This window comes from Eurosta solidaginis, chromosome 5 (genome assembly GCF_040869045.1).
Source record: "Eurosta solidaginis isolate ZX-2024a chromosome 5, ASM4086904v1, whole genome shotgun sequence".
Taxonomy (NCBI): Eukaryota; Metazoa; Arthropoda; class Insecta; order Diptera; family Tephritidae; genus Eurosta; species Eurosta solidaginis.
In genome coordinates this window covers 115,628,709-115,651,277 of record NC_090323.1, presented here as the reverse complement: position 1 = coordinate 115,651,277, position 22,569 = coordinate 115,628,709, and the positions used below count along the sequence as shown (strand labels likewise).

At 36.7% G+C, this 22,569-nt stretch overlaps 1 protein-coding gene across 3 annotated transcripts in view; it reads left to right on the top strand.

Annotated features, from left to right (window-relative positions):
* LOC137253953 (SANT and BTB domain regulator of class switch recombination) overlaps nucleotides 1-22,569 on the top strand; it is a 474,140-nt gene that overhangs the window by 188,946 nt on the left and 262,625 nt on the right. For all 3 annotated transcript variants that reach the window (XR_010953939.1, XM_067791558.1, XM_067791557.1), the window contains exons 3-5: nucleotides 129-400; nucleotides 466-709; nucleotides 757-894. Coding sequence is in view for 2 of the 3 variants with exons in the window: in XM_067791558.1 (XP_067647659.1) it covers nucleotides 129-400; nucleotides 466-709; nucleotides 757-894 (654 nt within the window). In the remaining variant the exon portion in view is untranslated. The remainder of the gene's footprint in view (nucleotides 1-128; nucleotides 401-465; nucleotides 710-756; nucleotides 895-22,569) is intronic.

Sequence of the window (22,569 nt, the reverse complement as noted above, 5' to 3'; positions counted from 1 at the left end):
TGTTTGAGTTTACACAATACACAAAATCTCTTATACATTTCTTTATGCAAACCAATAGTTGAAATGCTAAAAAAATGTTTATGATCTATTCAATTATATGATAAAAATTGTTTACTCTTTATTTCAAGATGGAGCCTTTGATGATTGATTGCCTATCGTTCTGTCATGCCCGCCTTTGTGAAGTAATACATTGTTCTTCAAATCTTTCATGTTTAAATGATCCCATAATAAAACGCTTATCAGCTATGTTTACGAATTTGGAATTGGAAATGGTACGTGATAAAAAAGAACGTCTTACACCACGTCTATGGATAAAGCTAATTCAAAGCCTTTGCGATCCAGAGCCGGAGGCGTTACGGGGTCATTTCTATAGCTTAGCCGGCTTGTTTAGATGCTCAAAGTGAGAGTTTTTGTAATACGAGTAACTGGTTGATATGCATAATAAATTATTGAATATGTATGTAGGTGTGGAGAATATCTTACAAATACTATTAAATCATACATTGCATGTCAACCGTATAATTACCGTCTTTCCCGATGGGGGCAACTTAGCAGCAGTCACGTGCGTGATAGTTTATGGGATATGAACAATTTTATTGTACAGATATTTAAAGAGCATCGGTCATGGCGCCGCGTTTATTGGAAACTTTGGGGTCATTGTCATTTTCTTTACTGTTGCATATGTGAAATGCATTTCCCTGTGTATAAGGTAAGGAATTCCTGATAAATAACTTTATATCAAACATTTATTTTCAGATGGCATGGTGTCGATTTCACCCGATGAGTCCAAACTACTTGGAATCTACAAAGGAAGACTTTATATCCGGCCCAATAGGTCGGTATCCTTGCTGTGGACGGAAGGCGTTTCGTTTTGAAACATTCCCTGAAACGAATGTAACTACCTTAAAATGTCTGGTCTCGTGTAGTTTCGTGTTATTAATAATACAATGACATTTAAATATGTGCAAAGCATTACTTCACAATATTAAATTTCGAAAAAATTATTTTAAAGTTTTAAATACATATGTTATTGTTTGGACATAAGTACCCTCATCACGCTGCAATGTCTTAAAAATGTTGTGAAAACGGTTTTTTAGGGTAACCTTTATGTGCCTTAAAATCATTCAACCACGGAAAATCCAAAAGCGCTATATAGAGTTCAACATATTGAGGCATAGTAATAGTCCTGAGTTAGACAACACTTTACTTGGTGTGGCATTAAAAAGAGAGAATACACTTCGTTTCTTGGTATATCATAAGGCGTTTTCTTTTCTGAAAAATATGTTAGCCTCATGTTGCACTCTTTAATTCTAACTTTTGAACTAGATCGCCTGGCGCTTGGCAAAATAGCTCTATTTGTAGGTAACGGTACCACCATTGCGGAAACATACAAGGTGGCAGTACGGTGCCTCATATACAAACATAAAAAAAAATTCCATGTAATTTGTATTCGTAGATCGTGGACTAATATCAAAATCGTACTGCGCCGGAAGTTAAAGTATCAAATAATATTAAGCGTAATAATCAGCTAAGTTTCGGCAGTCACCTGTTCCTGGTTCCACCTTTTCTTATTCAGTGAATAACAGAAAGGAAAACGCAATCTAACAACAAAGCTGAAAAGAACCATTGGGGCGACATTATTTCCAGAAGAAAAAAACGCCAATAGACAGGATAGGATAGTGAGGATAATCTATAGCACTAGAGTTGCAAACATCCTTGCAGCTACGACTTTGTCACAGCTACTGAAAGATTACAATAAATTCCAGCGACAGCTTGGAAGGAATAAGAGTGACTGACTAACTGAGACAGCATTTGCTTACCGTTCCCGATCACGCTTACCAATAATAGCAATAAAGTACTCAAACTTATGCCTGGTTTTTCTGTGCGAGTTTAAACTCCCGTTATAGTTGACTAGAGTTTAACCTTGCCACTTTGTTCGATAACATAAAATTTTGCTGCTCATCTCAGCTTAAGCGGCCGAGTTGACTAGAGTTTAACCTTGCCACTTTGTTCGATAACATAAAATTTTGCTGCTCATCTCAGCTTAAGCGGCCGAAGTGGCAAGGTTAAACTCTAGTCAACTTTAACTGGAGTTTAAACTCGCACTGAAAAGCCCGGCCTTAAACTGCGATTGAATATCACTAGATGTGCCAGAAAATTATGAAGAGGCAGATATGCAAAAGCCCTCGCTAACAGTGGATATCCACTGTTAAATAGATTGCTACAAGCCATAAAAGCCAAAGTCGTGCTTCATGAGTGTTTTGGGACCGTTTTGAATGTTCAAATCATTATCAGAAACCTGACCTCGACATTTTATTGGAAGACGCAATTAAATATGTTTTATTTTATTGATATTCAAAGTAAAGCTATGAAAAAGAAACTAAATTGCCAAGACAAATATTGTACATACATAACAGCTTAAGTTTTATAAATATTCGACAAACTCAAACAGATGGTTGCAAAAAAGTCAAAATGCCTATTTCGTTTTATATCTTAAAATAAAATGATATTATTGTGAACATCTAGAAGTGAACTAAAACACAAGTTATTTCGTTATATCTAGCAACGGTATTTCAAGCTAATCTCAATTCCACTGACGTAACAATAGGGTGGCAGGGCCCCGGGCCAAGAGGTCGCAAGCACAAAAATATTTTGTTACATTGTACCTGAGTATTTTATTTTATTTGAAAAGTATATTTTTATAAGTTCTGCTTCAAATCCAAAGTGAGACAACTAAAGACCATAATATAATTTCAAGTTAATCGTTAAGCATTTCAACCAAACTACAAAAAGATGTTGTTTCATTTTTAGAGATGTACACGTTACACGTGAGAGAGGTTATTGATATGAAAAAAATTTTTTTTTTAAATAATTCGACAAAGTTTTTGGTCATAGTATCAAAAGATGGAATATTTTATCAAGTTTTATATCTAATAAAGAAGGTGAGTCTTCAACTTCAATAACATTAAACACATTAAACCCTACCAGATGGGCAGGACGTTATGATGCCGTTTTTCCTTTAAAAGTTCGGTTTGTTGAAGTCCAAAGTGCGCTACCGAATACATTTTGTTAAATTGCAAATCAAGTGAAAGATATAAAGTTGTTTCACTCGAAAATAAGATCGAAAACTACAAATTTGTTATGTGATTGGTTTTCCTTTGCAAGATCCTACTTAATATCGATTCACCCTCTAAAGCACTTCAGTCTAAAGCCATCGATATTTCAAATACCTTAAAACGTTTGAAAATTTGGTATTGGAAAGGTATCGACATGAATTTGAAAATTTAAAAATGGTAGCGAATAGTGGAGCAGAAAAATGGGCCATCACCCCTGAATTTCCTAAAACTCGCCAGAGGATGGTAAAACGGTATTTTGATGAGCTTTGTAAGCATGAGCGTCTCCAAGATCCGGACAGTTTGTTCAAAGTGAACATTTTTATAAAGTATTGGACATCCTTTTGGACGCGATGCCACGTTTCATTCCAATGAATGAAATTGTTTCAAAATTCAGTGCTTTGCAGCCTTCCACTGTTAAAGTTTTAAATGACACCGATCTACTAAAAAAAGTGTTTGTTGATTGTATATCAGAGCTGTCGAAGAATGAAATCATTTGGTTTTTGAAATTAGAGCTTTTCTACAATCAGTACTTCACATTTTTTTTCTTCATACGAGAATTATGCTTTAATTTTTTTAATTCTGCAGTCATGCTCAGAAATACGGATTTCATTCAGCACCGCATGCAATTGAAAAGAATGCTAATCAAACTGCAGAAATAAATTTACTGATAGCACTCAGGTGATTTCACATTTTTGGTGTATGAAGTCATGCATTCAGCACCAATCAATTCCTAAGAAATCCTCAAATATTCCCTAAAATTGTACGAACAAATTTAAGTTCCTTTTTATGAAAGTTGGCATTTATTAAATTTTAAATTATTTAAACAAAATATTTATGATATTATTCAGGAAACGAATAGTTGAGATAACTTGCTCAATAGCTTTGAACATGACAATTTGAAAAAGCGCTATGTAAAACACAAAAAAAGTATATTTTCGGCGGGTTAAACATTCCTGTCTTTCATACTAACTTCTTCTTTCCTAATAAACAATGGAACAAAATATCTGAAAGGAAGAAAATGTTAATTCTAATTTGATTATCTGTCTTTTACATCATTTGAGAAAAATCTTGTTCACAAAGTTGACTCAAACAAATTTTTGCCGATCCATTGTAGACCACTTTGCATACACATGTATGTATATAAATTGTAGGGTGGATTGATTTGTATGGACGAAAGCCGTCGATTTAGGATTTGGGCTCAGGAAAAAAAGTTCCACTACGCATACCCAAAAAAATAATTTCCGAGCCTGCGAAATTTGATTTTTTGACTTTTTTTCGACTTTGATTTTTAAGTTTTTTTCATGACCTATTAAATTTTCACATGTATACCCTGTCCGACCCAAAAATGCCCCCTAAAAACGTTGTAGATAACAGTTTTTTGAAAAAAAAAAAACATTTTTGGGTCGGACAGGGTATACATGAAAATTTTACAATCAAATGAAAATTTGATTCATGAAAAAAACCTTAAAAATCAAAGTCGAAAAAAGTCAAATAAAATGAAATTTCGCAGGCTCGAAAATTATTTTTTTGGGTATGCGTAGTGGAATTTTTTTTCCTGAGCCCAAATCCTATCGAAAAATCGATGGCGCTATATCGGTTAATAAATCGGCCCAGTCTAATATACAACCCTATCGTCAATTGCAATAGCAGAATACGAGAAAGTCACATTGGCGGTCGAATGCTAAAATACCTCCAATAATGTTGGGAGAAATGTCAAAATTCGATATCGAAATTTTCTTGAAGGAGATACTTATTTGCAAAAAACAATCGAAAATTTTCGTATTGTTCTTGCAATTTTTAAGATTTTTTTGTACACGCCAGGGACCAAACCAGTTATGAATTTTATAATAAAATACTAAAAAAACATTTTTTTATTATAAATATGTTGTTTCTCTAGGTCAAATTTGAGCTAAAACTTGGGAATATCAGTTAAAACGTTCTACATTTGCCGTCCGTTTTGACTATAAAGTGACAGTTAAATTGGCAAATAAGTGAAAACTGCTATCGACCACGGTATAGTAAATATGATATTCAAATCTAATTTTCGTTACAAAAGCCATTAAATCTATCATATTTACAACACTACTACAGTATTTCTTCGTAATTTAATTACCCGCGTACTTCACTTATTGCGTGTTAAAATCAAATGGATTGACTATTTCTCCGCTTGTGCTGCTTTCCTACTCTCAGTTGCCTGTATGCCTATTTCTCCTAGGGTTTAGAACACTTTTTGCGTTGGCTTTATTATAAAAAATTGAAATTTGGTAAATTTAGGAAAATGGGCATGGAACCGGCCATATTTAGAAGAAAAAATGTGAAATTTTAGGAAGCTGTACATCGAAAGCCGTTGAAGGTATTATGTTGAAATATTGCATGGTGGTTGTCCTTGTAAAATTAAAAAAAATATAATTATTACAAAAAATTATTGTTCTGGCCTTGAGCTCGTTTCGAAACTTGAATACTTTATCAATAGGCCGATAAAACAAAAACAATTGCTTTGCAGATAACTAAACAATATTTACCTTTACAATGGTCGACTTCCAATTGCACCCCCAGCCAGCGTTTTTTGAAAATTTTGATCTCAAAAAATATTTAAATATACCCCAAGATGATTAAAGACGTTCAAATTTAAAGCATTTTCTGTTCGAAAATTAATGTATCGTCGGGAGAGAATGTACCTAAAATGTGGTTATTCTTGAATAATCATTTATTATTCCTGTTTCGAAACGCTTTTTATTCACATTTGATATCATTGTAAAATTGAGATTTAATTGTTTTAGAGTAATATTTGACTGTTTTTCACAGTCATTTTCTGATCATATTCGTGAACATATTTAATCGTTTTGGTTGAGATTTTTGAATCATTTTTGAATGCGATTGTGATGCATTTATTCTTCATATCTCATTCAAAATAAGATACTACATAGTAATCTTATTTCATCAGGGGAAGAAAGCATGCGGAAGTGAGCTATTTGAACCACAGGTCACTCACAAACAAACTTGACCGATGTACACCTGCGACTACAACGTCCAACATCAGCTATGATCGTCAATATCTTAAAATACGATACGGTACAGGATGTTGAAGACATATCCAGGTACATATGTCAAGAGAGTTTTACTTACCTGGGGTTCAAATAGCTCACAACCTTTGTATTGTCCAACTACAGTGGAGTCTGGATATAGTGAACTAATTTCTGCAAGGCCTGTTCACAGTATTCAGGTTGTTCACTATATTAATTTTGACATCGTTTTCCACCTGGTCCTTCCAACGGAGTGGGGGCCGCCCTCTACCTCTGCTTCCATAGGCGGGTTCCGACAGATTATTTGTATAAAATAATATTTTGAAAAATACATACATATTATTGAAAGAATTTACGAATAGATGTTTGCTTTTTGTGTTCGGAAATTGACTTTTGAACCGTAGACTTTTCAGTACTAGCATGCCAACATAGTCAGTGGTGTTAGTTTCAGCCCATGCGATAGCTATATCGAAGATTTTAATGGCTTCAGTAGCTTTTAGTCAATATCTGATCTGTCCTTCGCCTTGGCTGTCATCACCAGATTCTTCAGTATCCATAAGAGTCTTCCGCTTAGATGCTCCGACTGGCTGGTGGGATATAATACTATGAGCATTTTTTTTATTCCCGAAACTGTTGATTTGGCCACACCATACATCTTTGCTAAAGATAAAACACTAGCACCTTTCTCGATTTTTTGAGCAATTTTAAGTTTTTGCTTTAATGGAAGGAATTTCCTCGCAGGCATGATAACACTTAATTTATTAGCACATAAACACTTTTAAAAACACATAAAATAGTGCACATTCACTGAGAAGCGTTTTGCACCCGACAAGAGACAAATAAAGACTGGCACCAAATACCTACATAGCAGCAGCATTTCCAGTAAAAAACATAAAATGAGTAATTTTGGAGAATACCCGACTTTATTTCTTTTTAAGTTTTTTTTAACAGTTTATGCTTGCTGTTGCGTTTAGAACTTTGCTCACTATTTCGAGTTTTCGATAGTTCACTCTTTAGAGTACTCAATGTAAATTTTAGGCGGTCACTATATCGAGGTGTTCATTATACCGGGGGTTCATATCCCCAGACCACTGTATTATGTATTTTCTAGGAAGCCGAAAGTGGAGAAATGGTTGGGGAAATCTTCGATCGCGCAGCATTTGCATTATATTGCCTTGAAGAATATCTTAACCCACTCAGCATTTAGGTGATTAACTTTTAAATTTCCCTACATATCAATACAATTTGATTATTCTTTCTGACTAAATAATGAGTTATCATACAATTGAACAAAAGAAATAATCAAATATGAATACTTTTGATGATCAAATTTGAAAATCATTTTTCGAAAACTTTTTGGAATCATTTTTGAAGTCATTTGGTGATTAAATATTAATATTTCATATAAATCAACAACAAGAATAATCAAATATGCTTACCTTTGATGAGCAAAAACTGAATATAGTTTTACAATCACATTCTGGAACCATATTTGAATTAAATGTGTTCACTTTAGGTGATCAAAAATTTATAATCATTTTTAATTCAGCTTTCCGAATCTTTTATGAATATATTTGTTAACGGAATAATGAATTTTATACTTGTTAAAATTTTACTTTTCATTAAAAATCTTATTTTTTTCACATACACATATTTTTCAATAATGAAGCTAAAAAAATATAAAAAAATTTTATTATTTATACAAAAGATATTGCTCAAGACAGAAAATAATGTAAAGCTGCTCATGACCGAAGATTTTGCCAACCATTTCTCCACCTTCGTCTTCCCGGAAAATACATAATGGTTGGACAATACAAAGGCTATGAGCTATTTGAACACCAGGTAAGTGAAACTATCTTGACATATCTGGATACGGCTTCAACATCCCGAATCTTATCCGTATTTTAAGATGTAGACGATAATAGCTGATGTTGGATGTTGTAGTCGCAGGTGTATATCGGTCAAGTTTGTTTGCGACTTATATGTGGTTCGAATAGCTCACTTCCGCATGTTTCCTTCCCCTGAATGAGATAGGAAAAATAAATGCATAATAATCGTATTCAAAAGAGATTCAAAAATCTCAGCCAAAACGATTGAAATATGTTCTCGAATATGAACAGAAAATGACTGTGAAAAGCAATCAAATATTACTATAAAACAATTAAAGCTCAATTTTACACTGATATCAAATATGAATAAAAAGCGTTTCGAAATAGGAATCATAAATGATTATTCAAAAATAATCACATTTAATGTACATTTTTCTCCCGACGATACATTAATTTTCGAACAGAAAACGCTTTTTGATTTGAACGTGTTTAATCATCTTGGGGTATGATATTTAAATATTTTTTTGATCAAAATTTTCAAAAAATGCTGGCTGGGAATATTAAAATTTTTATATACGTATGTATGTACATATTTTTTCTGAATTTCTTGATTGAAAAAATGTGTGTATGTGAAAAAAATAAGATTTTTAATGAAAAGTAAAATTTTAACATGTATAAAATTCATTATTCAGCCAACAAATATAGTTAGGAAAGATTCATAAAGCCATATACATATTGTAACGAATTTACTTGCAAATCCTCTTGTTTGCAATCCTCTGCTAAGTTCGAATCACTAAACTGTTGAATAAATAACTCCAATTTGTAATAATGCAAAATGGCCTTTATTAAAGTACTTCACAATAACACTCAAACTGTGCAACGAATAGCTTGCTTAATAACCAAACTGATTGATAGCTCAAATGAAACTCTACTATTCAAAATAATACTGCAGTTGCTCGCTAGATAGCGTCTTAGTCGAAACTGCTTGACAATTCAAATCAAACTGAATTCCAGCGCCTCTACAATTGTCGCCTTTTATACTCTTTGATTTCAACCTTCGCATCTTCTAGGCGCTTCCAGAATCTACTAGTCCAGCAGCTCTCAAACTTCTCAGCTGTATCTACAATTGCACAATTTTATAGTTTTTCTCATTGCATACTTTTAGGAGTATCTCAGATATATGCATGTATTTGTGCATTGACGCTCCGCTGCTCGTATACGTACATGGTACATATATGTAGACGCAGTTGTTGTTTCGTTTATGTAGATACATAATGATTGAATTATTTATGTGCATTCACGTCACGCTTAGCATCGGCTTAGAGACGATAGCATCGCTCAGTGCTGCTAACATTCGTTACACTGCCCTCCACCTAAGTCTGATCGTGCCGATCAGACAAATCTCTCGATCTAAACGCTGCTAGCATCGCCAAATGTACCACTCTTCTATTTCGTGATTTCCCAATTGCTTGTATGCGGTAGATGACATCACTGATCGTCTTCACAACTCTGTACGGGCCTTCCCAACTGTACCGATATTTGGATGGAACACCTTTCCGCCGGTGAGGGTTGTATAGCAGTACCAAATCTCCCTCCCGGAAACCTTCCGAATTATTTTCCTTGTCGTGCCTGTGTTTCATCTTACTACTCATTATCCTGGATCGTTCCCTCGCACTCTGTTGCTTGGCTTGAACTACTTCGTAGAGCTTGCGCTTGACGGATTGGCTTCGCATAATCAGTATCGTTCCCACATTTCACAACAGTAGTGCGCTCCGGCTTGAAACTACCCTCGCATTCTTTCTCGGAAATTCGTTGCTTCGTTTTCCTGCGTCTTTTAGGTTTTGTCAATGCCAGTGTTCCTCTCCCAGGTACTTTTGGTTTTGCTTTATTTAGCCCATTCTACCTATTAACCTTTGCCTTTGACTTCCGCGGTTTTTGTCGAGTCTTCTCCACCAGTACTCGATTACTACTGAACCCTTTCTCCAACTTGAAGTTAAGTGGTATATCCTGGTTCTCATAACGCATCACCCTTCTCTGCATATCGATCTGGTTGTTATGGTCAACCAAGAAGTCCACTCCCAATATGACTTCTTCAACGATCTCCGCCACAACGAAATTGTGTAAAACCATGACCTTCCCAATTAGGACTTCACATATCACTTCTCCTTCTGACCGTACGCAACCTCGCTCCAGGTAACGGTTTTACTCTCCTGTTGACCAAGTCAAATCGGATCAAGGAATGAGATGCGCCCGTATCTACAGTCAGTACACGCTCCTTGCCATCCACATTCCCTCTGACGGTAAGACTGCTTGATTTCCTTCCAATTTGCGACACAGATATCACAGGACATTCAATAGCCGGGGCAAGTTTTCGTTCTTTACACGGTCTTGCTCATTTCCTCCAGCTTTGCGTTTACGGCCACCCCCATTGTTGGAACTATTAGGACCAAGATCGCAATGACGTGCAATGTGACCGGACTTCCCACATTTGAAGCATTTGATAACTTTTTCACTCCGCTTTTGCGATCCTTTCAGCGCCTTCAATATTGCGTCTACCCACTCTGGCCTTGGCGTGCTTTGAAAACTGGCTTACACAGAAGCGACGCTGTTTCCTGAGTCAATGCATGTGATACCGTTTCAGCAAATGTCAGCTTTGGGTTTGCGTATGTAGCTCGCTTCGTTTCCACGTCCCGTATGCCATTTATAAAGCTCTGGATTTTTACCCTCTCGGTGTATTCCACGGGTGCATTTGCGAGATGAGCCAACCTTTCAACATACGAGGCAAACTCCTGCAAAGTCTCATTCGCTCTTTGGTGACGGTTTTTCAACTCAATTTGGAATATCTGTTTTCTATGCTCGCTTCCATAACGTCGTTCTACAGCAGCCATCAATGCTTCATAACTGTTCCGTTCGTACTCTGGAATCGTCTGTAAGATTTCCGCTGCAGGCCCTTTCAATGCCACGAACAGTGCGACAACTTTATCTTTCGCATTCCAGTTGTTCACTGCTGCGGTCTTCTCAAACTGTAGCTTGAAGACCTGGAAAGGAACAGAACCGTCAAATGATGGTGTTTTTACCTTTGGATTGCTTGCAGAAACAGCTGGGTGGTTAAGTTGTAACTGCTCCATACGACCTTTTAACGCTTCTATTTCGGCATCAATTTTGTCCTCGAGTTGTAAAATTTTTGCATCCTGCTCTTCCAGTTTCACAAAGAGCTGCGATTATACCTGTTCCGAAATTTGTGCCGACATTTCAGATATACGTGCCTCTTGCCCTTCCAGTTGAGATGCCAAATATGTCTTCTGTTCTTCCAATTGTGATGTTATACGGATTTCCTGCGATTCCAGTTGGGATACCATATACGTCTTCTGTTCTTCCAGTTGTGAAGAAATTTGTGTTTCCTGTGCTTCAGTCTTCGATGTTATGCCTTTTGCCTGCGATTCCAATTGTGATGACATGTTGGTAGATATTTGTGATGACATTTCGGACATTTGTGCCGATATTGCAGCCAATATCATGTTCAGGTCTGTGTTCGCCATTGTCTGCGGTGTTTCTTCCATTTTTGTTATTTCCTCGCCATCAAGATGAAAGTCATACTCTTCCACATCAATTCCTTCTGCTTCCATTGCTTCTCGTAGTCGTGCTTAGAGTTCAAGTTTAACGCCGCTTGTATTCAATCCACGGCTCTCCAACTCCTTCTTTAGTTGATGGATCTTCAATTCACTGAACTTTGCCATGTCCTTGTTGTCCTCTGGAATTTATTCAACAATCCCACTTCTGACACCAATTGTAACGAATTTACTTGCAAATCCTCTTATTTGCAATCCTCTGCTAAGTTCGAATCACTAAACTGTTGAATAAATAACTCCAATTTGTAATAATGCAAAATGGCCTTTATTAAAGTACTTCACAATAACACTCAAACTGTGCAACGAATAGCTTGCTTAATAACCAAACTGATTGATAGCTTAAATGAAACTCTACTATTCAAAATAATACTGCTCTTGCTCGCTAGATAGCGTCTTAGTCGAAACTGCTTTACAACTCAAATCAAACTGAATTCCAGCGCCTCTACAATTGTCGCCTTTTATACCCTTTGATTTCAACCTTCGCATCTTCTAGACGCTTCCAGAATCTACTAGTCCAGCAGCTCTCAAACTTCTCAGCTGTAACTACAATTGCACAATTTTATAGTTTTTCTCATTGCATACTTTTAGGAGTATCTCAGATATATGCATGTATTTGTGCATTGTCTCTCCGCTGCTCGTATACGTACATGGTACATATATGTAGACGCAGTTATTGTTTCGTTTAAGCTGGAGAATATACAATGGAGAGCTCACAGAGTATATTAACTTTGATTGGATAACGGTTGGTTGGAAAGGTATAAAGGAATCGAGATAGATATAGACTTCCATATATCAAAATCATGAGTATCGAAAAAAAATTTGATTGAGCCATGTCCGTCCGTCTGTCCATTAACACGTTAACTTGAGTAAATTTTGAGGTATCTTGATGAAATTTGGTATGTAGGTGCCTGGGCACTCATCTCAGATCGCTATTTAAAATGAATGAGATCGCACTAAAAGCACGCCCACTTTTTCGACATAGAAAATTTCGAAAAACCGAAAAAGTGCGATAATTCATTACCAAAGACAGATAAAGCAATGGAATTTGGTAGGTGAGATGAACTTATGACGCAGAATAAAAAGTTAGTAAAATTTTGGACAATTGGCGTGGCACCGCCCACTTTTAAAGAAGGTAATTTAAAAGCTTTCACAATGGGCATGGCTCCGCCCTTTTCCATTTAATTCGTCTAGAATACTTTTAATGCCATAAGTCGAACAAAAACTTATCAATCCTTGTGATATTTGGTAGAGGCATAGATTCTATGACGATAACTGTTTTATATGAAAATGGGCGAAATCGGTTGAAGCCACGCCCAGTTTTTATACACAGTCGACCGCCTGTCCTTCCGATCGGCCGTTAACACGATAACTTGAGAAAAAATCGATATCTTTACTAAACTTAGTTCACGTACTTATCTGAACTCACTTTATCTTGGTATAAAAAATGGCCGAAATCCGACTATGACCACTTCGATATCGAAAATAACGAAAAGTGAAAAAAATGCCATATTTCTATACCAAATATGAAAAAAGGGATGAAAAATGGTAATTGGATTGGTTTATTGACGCAAGCTTTAGAAAAAACTTTGTAAAATGGATGTGACACCTATATATATATTATGTAGAAGAAAATGAAATAGTTTTGCAGGGCGAAATCAAAAGCTCTTGGAGCCTTGGCAGGAATACTGTCCGTGGTATTACATATATAAATAAATTAGCGGTACCCGACATATGATTTTCTGGGTCATCCTAGTCCACATTTTGGTCGATATCTCGAAAACGCCTTCGCATATACAACTACAACACTCGCATTAAAACCCTCATTAATACCTTTAATTTGATACCCATATCGTACAAACACATTATAGAGTCACCCCTGGCCCACCTTTATGGCGATATCTCGAAGGCCCACTCCCTTTTAAATAATCATTAACACCTTTCATTTGATACCCACATCATACAAACACATTCTGGAGTCACCCCTGGTCCACCTTTATGGCGGTATCTCGAAAAGGCGTCCACCTATAGAACTAAGGCCCACTCCCTTTTAGAATACTCATTAACACCCTTAATTTGATACCCATATCGTACAAACACATTCTAGAGTCACCCCTGGTCCACCTTTATGGCGATATTCCGAAATCGTGTCCACCTATAGAAATATGGCCCACTCCCTTTTAAAATGCTCTTTAATACCTTCCATTTGATACCCATGTCATAGAAACACATTCCAGGTTTACCCTAGGTTCATTTTCCTACATGGTGATTTTCCCTTATTTTGTCTCCAAAGCTCTCAGCTGAGTATGTAATGTTCGGTTACACCCGAACTTAGCCTTCCTTACTTGTTTTAAATGCATCCACCCATTTTTTGCAAGGAATTATATAAAATTTTACACTCTAAAACTTTTGTATAAAATTAAGATTAAAATAGGGTAAATTCCTGTTGAAATAATTTTTAGGTGTAAAAATGCCCATTTTTTGTTCGTATTGTAACGAATTGACTTGCAAATCCTCTTATTTGCAACCTTCTACTAAGGTTGGAATCACTAAACTGTCGAATAAATAACTCCACTTTTCAATAATGCAAAATGGCCTTTATTAAAGTACAATAACACTACTATTGCCCGACACATAGCGTACTTAATTCAAAACTGATTGTAGCGCCTCTACTATTGCTGCCTTTTATACTCTTTGATTTCCTCGTTGCATATTCTAGGCGCTTCTGTTCTATAATCTACTAGTTGGTTATCTGTTATAATTATAACTAGAGATGTACGTGTATAGCTCTCATATGCGCGTGTGTTTGTGAGCGACACTTCCACATCTATAATTGCATATCTCAGATAAGATATCTGCATGTGTTTGTGCGTTGCTTCTCCGCTGCGTGTACGTACATTTGTGTAGGCATAATGATTGAATTATTGATGTGCATTCACGTCAGTGCTTATCATCGGCTTAGAGATGACAGTACCCCTTAGTGTTGCTAATATTCGTAACAGTATTCATGTTGAAAATAAAAAAATTGATGATATTACTATAAAAAAACGTGTAATATTGTGATTTACAACCGAAAAGTACGTAGTTTTACGCAAAAAGTGTGCAAAAGTATACATGCTTTGTAATTTCACACAACAATGTGTAAACTTCGGTCACTTATTATCGTATTTTGCTTCAGGTAACTGTAACTTTTCATTTTCTGTGAAATCGTCGCGTTTGCCGCATTGTCGTGGAAAGAAGTGAATAAGCTTTAAAATATATGGGGAAATCCGCCAAACTTTGGTTTTTTTTGGAGAAAAAAATTTTTTTTCAAACATGGTATCACGCAAATATCTTTTTGTTAGGAACATTGAGGGGTAAATTGGAGCTATAGTGCATCGCCGTTACTCGTTTTACATAATGTCTAAAAAAGATATATTCAAAACATTGAGCAAATTATATATAAATTGAGGTCGCAATGTTAAATATACATGTATTTCAACACTTCTGTACCGATTATATCGAAATTTTACCAAAATATGGAGATATATGCAGCTGTTAGCTGTGTAAAATTTTTTTGATACACGAGACCCGGTTTTGTAGATATCGGTAAAAATATAAAACCGAATAACCGCCAAATATTTTTTACTGCAAACTTTGCAACACATTTATTTTAACACCTTTCTACCGATTCTTTTGAAACTTTAAAAACATATAGATATGTGAACGAAGTATATTTAGGTAAAAAAGTTTTAATACCCGAGATCCGGTTTTGGAGATATTGATAAAAATATAAACCCGGAAAACATAACATTTTTTTATATGTAGTTTTTCAGCTTTACTGATCTATTAGGGTCAAGTGCAAATAAAATGCGATTCATTCCACCATTTAGCCCAACGTTTCGATATTTATCCTTATCTTCTTCAGGGGCGGTCTATATAGACTGCAATTTACCATTGAAATGGAAAAAACAACAACATCCCCTTCTTAGACACCCGCATATATAGAGCTAACAATAATATTATATTTGACGGGTACACAAAACCTACATCGTCTGGTCGCCTAATAAATTTCTTTTCATCACAACCATTTAAGTATAAATTAAATACTGCCAAAAATTTTATACATAAAGTACTGACCATCAGCAATCAATTTTTTCATAACGCTAATATAGAAAAAATCAAAATGACGCTAAGAAGTAACAATTATCCCAATAAATTAATAAGTAATCTAATTGACCGTAAACAACAAGAATTAATAAATATTCCCACACAAACCACAACGAAAGAGTCGCCGAATGAGCCAAAACAATATTTTAGTATGACCTATATTCCCAGGCTCTCAGAAAATCTAGCGCAACACATAACAAAAACCCCAAAAGTAACATTGGCTTACAAATCTAACCACACTCTATCAACATTCTTTACAAAAACAAAAAGCCCGATCGACATACAACAACAAAGTAACGTGATATACCAAATAGAGTGCAAAGGAAATGAAACGGAACATTGCAACAAAATATATATTGGCACTACGAAGAGGGCGCTAAACACACGACTTGCAGAGCACCAAGCCGATATCAACAAAGAAAAACACAGCACGGAGTTATCACAACACGCGGTAAACAACAATCACACAGTAGATTTCACAACAACAAAAATAATAGACAAAGAGACGAGAGAAAGAACAATGTACACACTCGAGCGCCTAAGAATAATGCAAAACAGAGAAAAGGCAATGAACAAGAAAGAAGATACACAAGACATAGCCGCGACTTACTTATTATGCCTATGACACAGATAATTAGTTTTAGTTTGACAAGTTTACCATATAGTTATGGTAGCATTTAATGTTGTAAAGTTATAATAAAATCGTTTTTAAATACCAATGTGAGTGAATATAAATAATTGTTTGTGGAGTAATAGTTTATGTAAAATTCAAATTTATAATGGTGCAATACTTTGTTTGAAACTACGTATTTTAAATCGTGTAATTTTATTTCTAATGTTGTTTTTGTTTTTTGTATTTAGTTATAAACAAATATAGACCACCCCTGAAGAAGATAAGGATAATTATCGAAACGTTGGGCTAAATGGTGGAATAAATCGCATTTTATTTGCACTTGACCCTAAAAGATCAGTAAAGCTGAAAAACTACATATAAATTAATCAAAACAGATCGGAAATTACCATTAAATAAATTTTGTTTACTTATTTAAACACTTCTTAACCGATTGTGTTGAAATTTTATCAGAATGTACATATCTATGTGGGTTATATTTAGGTAAAATTTTGTTGATACCCTAAACCCTGTTAGAGATATCGGCAAAAATATGAAACCGGGTAACCGTCAAATATTTCATACCCGTTTGTTAATTTTTTCTCTACACCACAGTTGTATACCATCAATTGCCTCATCTTGGAATATTCACGGAAGGAAAGCTATTGACGTTTGCACATGGGGCAAATATATGAAATTTTCGCCAAAAATTGGCAATCGTCAAAAAGTGTTGACCGTTTGCAGTTTGTGCAAATAATTCGAAATGATTATGTAAAAGTGCAGATTATAAATATGTGATCTATTTATATTTATTTAATATTAATTCCAGCCTTTTACAACATCAAAAATTAAATTAGAAAAAGTTGATGTTTCCATAAGCATGCATGCAAAATAGTCAATGTCAACAGTGCTTATCTGTAAACAATACACACACAAATATATTATGTACATGTACACAGACGTACACATTGATTCCTACGGGCTTGAAGGTTCGGTCAAACGTGTTTCGTACGACAAACGTCCGTATGTACGGCACACGTCGGTGTGTAATTGCCGCTTTATGCCCTTAGGGTTTAAAATGGCGCTCTTAGGGTGTAAATATAAGCAACTGGTGCGTACAATTTTAGGCATATAGTGTCTAAAGTATTACACATTTTTTTGCGTAAAATTCAACAAGAGATTTGTAAAAATAAAGATGTGTAATATTACACATTTATAGTGGTTAAAGTGTTGCCTACCATTTTGGTAGTAAATTTACAATTTTCGCTTTAGAGTGTAGGTATCCCATTGTAGATTAATAGAAATACAAAGAATTAACCAATGTTGTCCATTTGTATGAATTAAGCGGGGATTGTTTTTAAATGCATGAAAACATTTATTTGAAGCAGTTTTTAATTTATTTAATAATTTGGGAAAATTTAAACAACGTGGCATCAGGACGGACAAGGCGACAGATGTTTCGATTATACCTTGCAAATTTCTTCAAAGCCTTTTCTCCCGGGAGTAGGGTTTGAACCCGCTGATCTTCAGTTACATCTGAGTATAATGCGTATTGAAATTTAGTAGTACTAATTTTATACGCAGTAATTTCATAGGAGTTTAAAGTTTGACGCTTAGCAGTCCATATAAAGTTTAAGCGTAAACGTCTATAGATGTAAAAAAAAAGACACAACTATTAACGGCGATTCGTTTAGAACCGGTTTTTTGTTTATTATGCTGCGTAGGAGCAACAAAAAATAGCTATGATAGTTCGTTAAGATTGCGAAGCCGGGATTGAGCATTTGCTTTTTTTTAATGCATTCACGACTTTTTGCAAGCAATTATTAAAAAATTTACTTTGTTAATCGTTTGGGAAAAATTGAAACAACTCGACATTAGGGCGAACAAGGCGAAATCTGTTTCGATTATACCTTGTAATCCTCTTCAAAGCCTTTTCTCCCGGGAGTGGGGTTTGAACCCACATTCGTGGGGTGATGGGACTGTTTACAAACGCGCCCCACCATTACCACGTCTTGCTGTTATACAACTTTTTCCCAATTGCCTTCTGCCTCATTTATTTAGACTTCCATATAGAACACAAATTTTCTATGTTTGTTTAGAACAGGTTTTTCGTTTATTATGTTGAGGAGTAGCAACAACAAATAGCTATGATAGTTAGTGGTTATTACAAAGCGGAGATTGCCCATTCCCTTTTACAAATGCATTCACGCCTTTTTTGCAAAACAATTATTTAAATTTTATTTTATTAATTGTTTGGGAAAAAACTGAAACAACTTGACACCAGGACGGTTAAGTCGAGGGATTCAAGGGGTTGTGTAGCGCAATATATAGCTTCTCCAACCCAATTGTCAACCTCACCTTCGAGCGGCGAATCCCGTTCCACTAACAGACGAGGCTCTGGCGACCCCAAGCTCCTCATGGAACTTGGGGGTGGGGAGGGAGGGATGGCCTGAAGGTTTAATGTGGCCATATAAATCGTTCCCGAGATGGTCGGGCCAGCACCTTAATGGTGCTGTGTTACCGGAGCGTATCGGATCTGTATCCGACAAAGGACCATCACATCGATAACACTCCCCAAAGCCTTCGGGGAGTAACTAATCGCTACAACAACAACAACAACAACGGTTAAGTCGACAGATGTTTCGATTTTAACTTGTAAATCTCTCCAAAGCTTTTTTTCCCGGGAGCTGGATTTGAGGCCGCCCTCCTGCGATGGTCGGACTGTTTACAAACGCATTTGCTTTTGCCCATTTGGTTTCTGCTTCATTTATTTATACTTCCATGTAGAACATAATTTGTGATATTAGAGAAAAATTGCAAAGTTTACAAACTGCGATGGTTACTGAGACATGTTTCTGAATTTTACTTCTTATGACATTAACGGCGGTTTCCCAATTCCCTTCTGCTTCATTTATTTATACTCCAATATAGAACATAATTTTTCTGTGTTTGCTTATATGAAAGAATTGACATTAGCGGTGGTTCGTTTAGAACAGGTATTTTTTGTTTATTATATCAGTAGGATCAACAACCAAAGTAGCTACTTTACACTAGGTAGGCAATTGGAAAATAAAGTCCTCTCTCGGCAAACGAAAATCATACTCTACAAGTCAGTTATCGTTCCCGTCCTGCTATATGGTGCAGAAGCATGGACCATGACAACATCAGATGAAACGGCTCTGGGAGTGTTCGAGAGAAAAGTTCTTCGAAAGATTTATGGACCTCTACGTGTTGGCGATGGCGAGAACCGAAGAAGATTTAACGATGAGCTGTACGAGCTACGCGCAGACATCAATATAGTCCAGCGAATTAAAACGCAGCGGCTGCGCTGGCTAGGCCATGTTATGCGAATGAAAGATGACGCCCTGGCCAAGAAATTGTAACATTCGTTACACTGCCCTCCACCTAAGTCTGATCGTGCCGATCAGACAAATCTCTCGATCTAAACGCTGCTAGCATCGCCAAATGTACCACTCTTCTATTTCGTGATTTCCCAATTGCTTGTATGCGGTAGATGACATCACTGATCGTCTTCACAACTCTGTGCGGGCCTTCCCAACTGCACCGATATTTGGATGGAACACCTTTCCGCCAGTGAGGGTTGTATAGCAGTACCAAATCTCCCTCCCGGAAACCTTCCGAATTATTTTCCTTGTCGTGCCTGTGTTTCATCTTACTACTCATTATCCTGGATCGTTCCCTCGCACTCTGTTGCTTGGCTTGAACTACTTCGTAGAGCTTGCGCTTGACGGATTGGCTTCGCATAATCAGTATCGTTCCCACATTTCACAACAGTAGTGCGCTCCGGCTTGAAACTACCCTCGCATTCTTTCTCGGAAATTCGTTGCTTCGTTTTCCTGCGTCTTTTAGGTTTTGTCAATGCCAGTGTTCCTCTCCCAGGTACTTTTGGTTTTGCTTTATTTAGCCCATTCTACCTATTAACCTTTGCCTTTGACTTCCGCGGTTTTTGTCGAGTCTTCTCCACCAGTACTCGATTACTACTGAACCCTTTCTCCAACTTGAAGTTAAGTGGTATATCCTGGTTCTCATAACGCATCACCCTTCTCTGCATATCGATCTGGTTGTTATGGTCAACCAAGAAGTCCACTCCCAATATGACTTCTTCAACGATCTCCGCCACAACGAATTTGTGTAAAACCATGACCTTCCCAATTAGGACTTCACATATCACTTCTCCTTCTGACCGTACGCAACCTCGCTCCAGGTAACGGTTTTACTCTTCTGTTGACCAAGTCAAATCGGATCAAGGAATGAGATGCGCCCGTATCTACAGTCAGTACACGCTCCTTGCCATCCACATTCCCTCTGACGGTAAGACTGCTTGATTTCCTTCCAATTTGCGACACAGATATCACAGGACATTCAATAGCCGGGGCAAGTTTTCGTTCTTTACACGGTCTTGCTCATTTCCTCCAGCTTTGCGTTTACGGCCACCCCCATTGTTGGAACTATTAGGACCAAGATCGCAATGACGTGCAATGTGACCGGACTTCCCACATTTGAAGCATTTGATAACTTTTTCACTCCGCTTTTGCGATCCTTTCAGCGCCTTCAATATTGCGTCTACCCACTCTGGCCTTTCTACTTCCACACGGCGTGCTTTGAAAACTGGCTTACACAGAAGCGACGCTGTTTCCTGAGTCAATACATGTGATACCGTTTCAGCAAATGTCAGCTTTGGGTTTGCGTATGTAGCTCGCTTCGTTTCCACGTCCCGTATGCCGCTTATAAAGCTCTGGATTTTTACCCTCTCGGTGTATTCCACGGGTGCATTTGCGAGATGAGCCAACCTTTCAACATACGAGGCAAACTCCTGCAAAGTCTCATTCGCTCTTTGGTGACGGTTTTTCAACTCAATTTGGAATATCTGTTTTCTATGCTCGCTTCCATAACGTCGTTCTACAGCAGCCATCAATGCTTCATAACTGTTCCGTTCGTACTCTGGAATCGTCTGTAAGATTTCCGCTGCAGGCCCTTTCAATGCCACGAACAGTGCGACAACTTTATCTTTCGCATTCCAGTTGTTCACTGCTGCGGTCTTCTCAAACTGTAGCTTGAAGACCTGGAAAGGAACAGAACCGTCAAATGATGGTGTTTTTACCTTTGGATTGCTTGCTGAAACAGCTGGGTGGTTAAGTTGTAACTGCTCCATACGACCTTTTAACGCTTCTATTTCGGCATCAATTTTGTCCTCGAGTTGTAAAATTTTTGCATCCTGCTCTTCCAGTTTCACAAAGAGCTGCGATTATACCTGTTCCGAAATTTGTGCCGACATTTCAGATATACGTGCCTCTTGCCCTTCCAGTTGAGATGCCAAATATGTCTTCTGTTCTTCCAATTGTGATGTTATACGGATTTCCTGCGATTCCAGTTGGGATACCATATATGTCTTCTGTTCTTCCAGTTGTGAAGAAATTTGTGTTTCCTGTGCTTCAATCTTCGATGTTATGCCTTTCGCCTGCGATTCCAATTGTGATGACATGTTGGTAGATATTTGTGATGACATTTCGGACATTTGTGCCGATATTGCAGCCAATATCATGTTCAGGTCTGTGTTCGCCATTGTCTGCGGTGTTTCTTCCATTTTTGTTATTTCCTCGCCATCAAGATGAAAGTCATACTCTTCCACATCAATTCCTTCTGCTTCCATTGCTTCTCGTAGTCGTGCTTAGAGTTCAAGTTTAACGCCGCTTGTATTCAATCCACGGCTCTCCAACTCCTTCTTTAGTTGCTGGATCTTCAATTCACTGAACTTTGCCATGTCCTTGTTGTCCTCTGGAATTTATTCAACAATCCCACTTCTGACACCAATTGTAACGAATTTACTTGCAAATCCTCTTATTTGCAATCCTCTGCTAAGTTCGAATCACTAAACTGTTGAATAAATAACTCCAATTTGTAATAATGCAAAATGGCCTTTATTAAAGTACTTCACAATAACACTCAAACTGTGCAACGAATAGCTTGCTTAATAACCAAACTGATTGATAGCTCAAATGAAACTCTACTATTCAAAATAATACTGCTCTTGCTCGCTAGATAGCGTCTTAGTCGAAACTGCTTTACAACTCAAATCAAACTGAATTCCAGCGCCTCTACAATTGTCGCCTCTCAAACTTCTCAGCTGTAACTACAATTGCACAATTTTATAGTTTTTCTCATTGCATACTTTTAGGAGTATCTCAGATATATGCA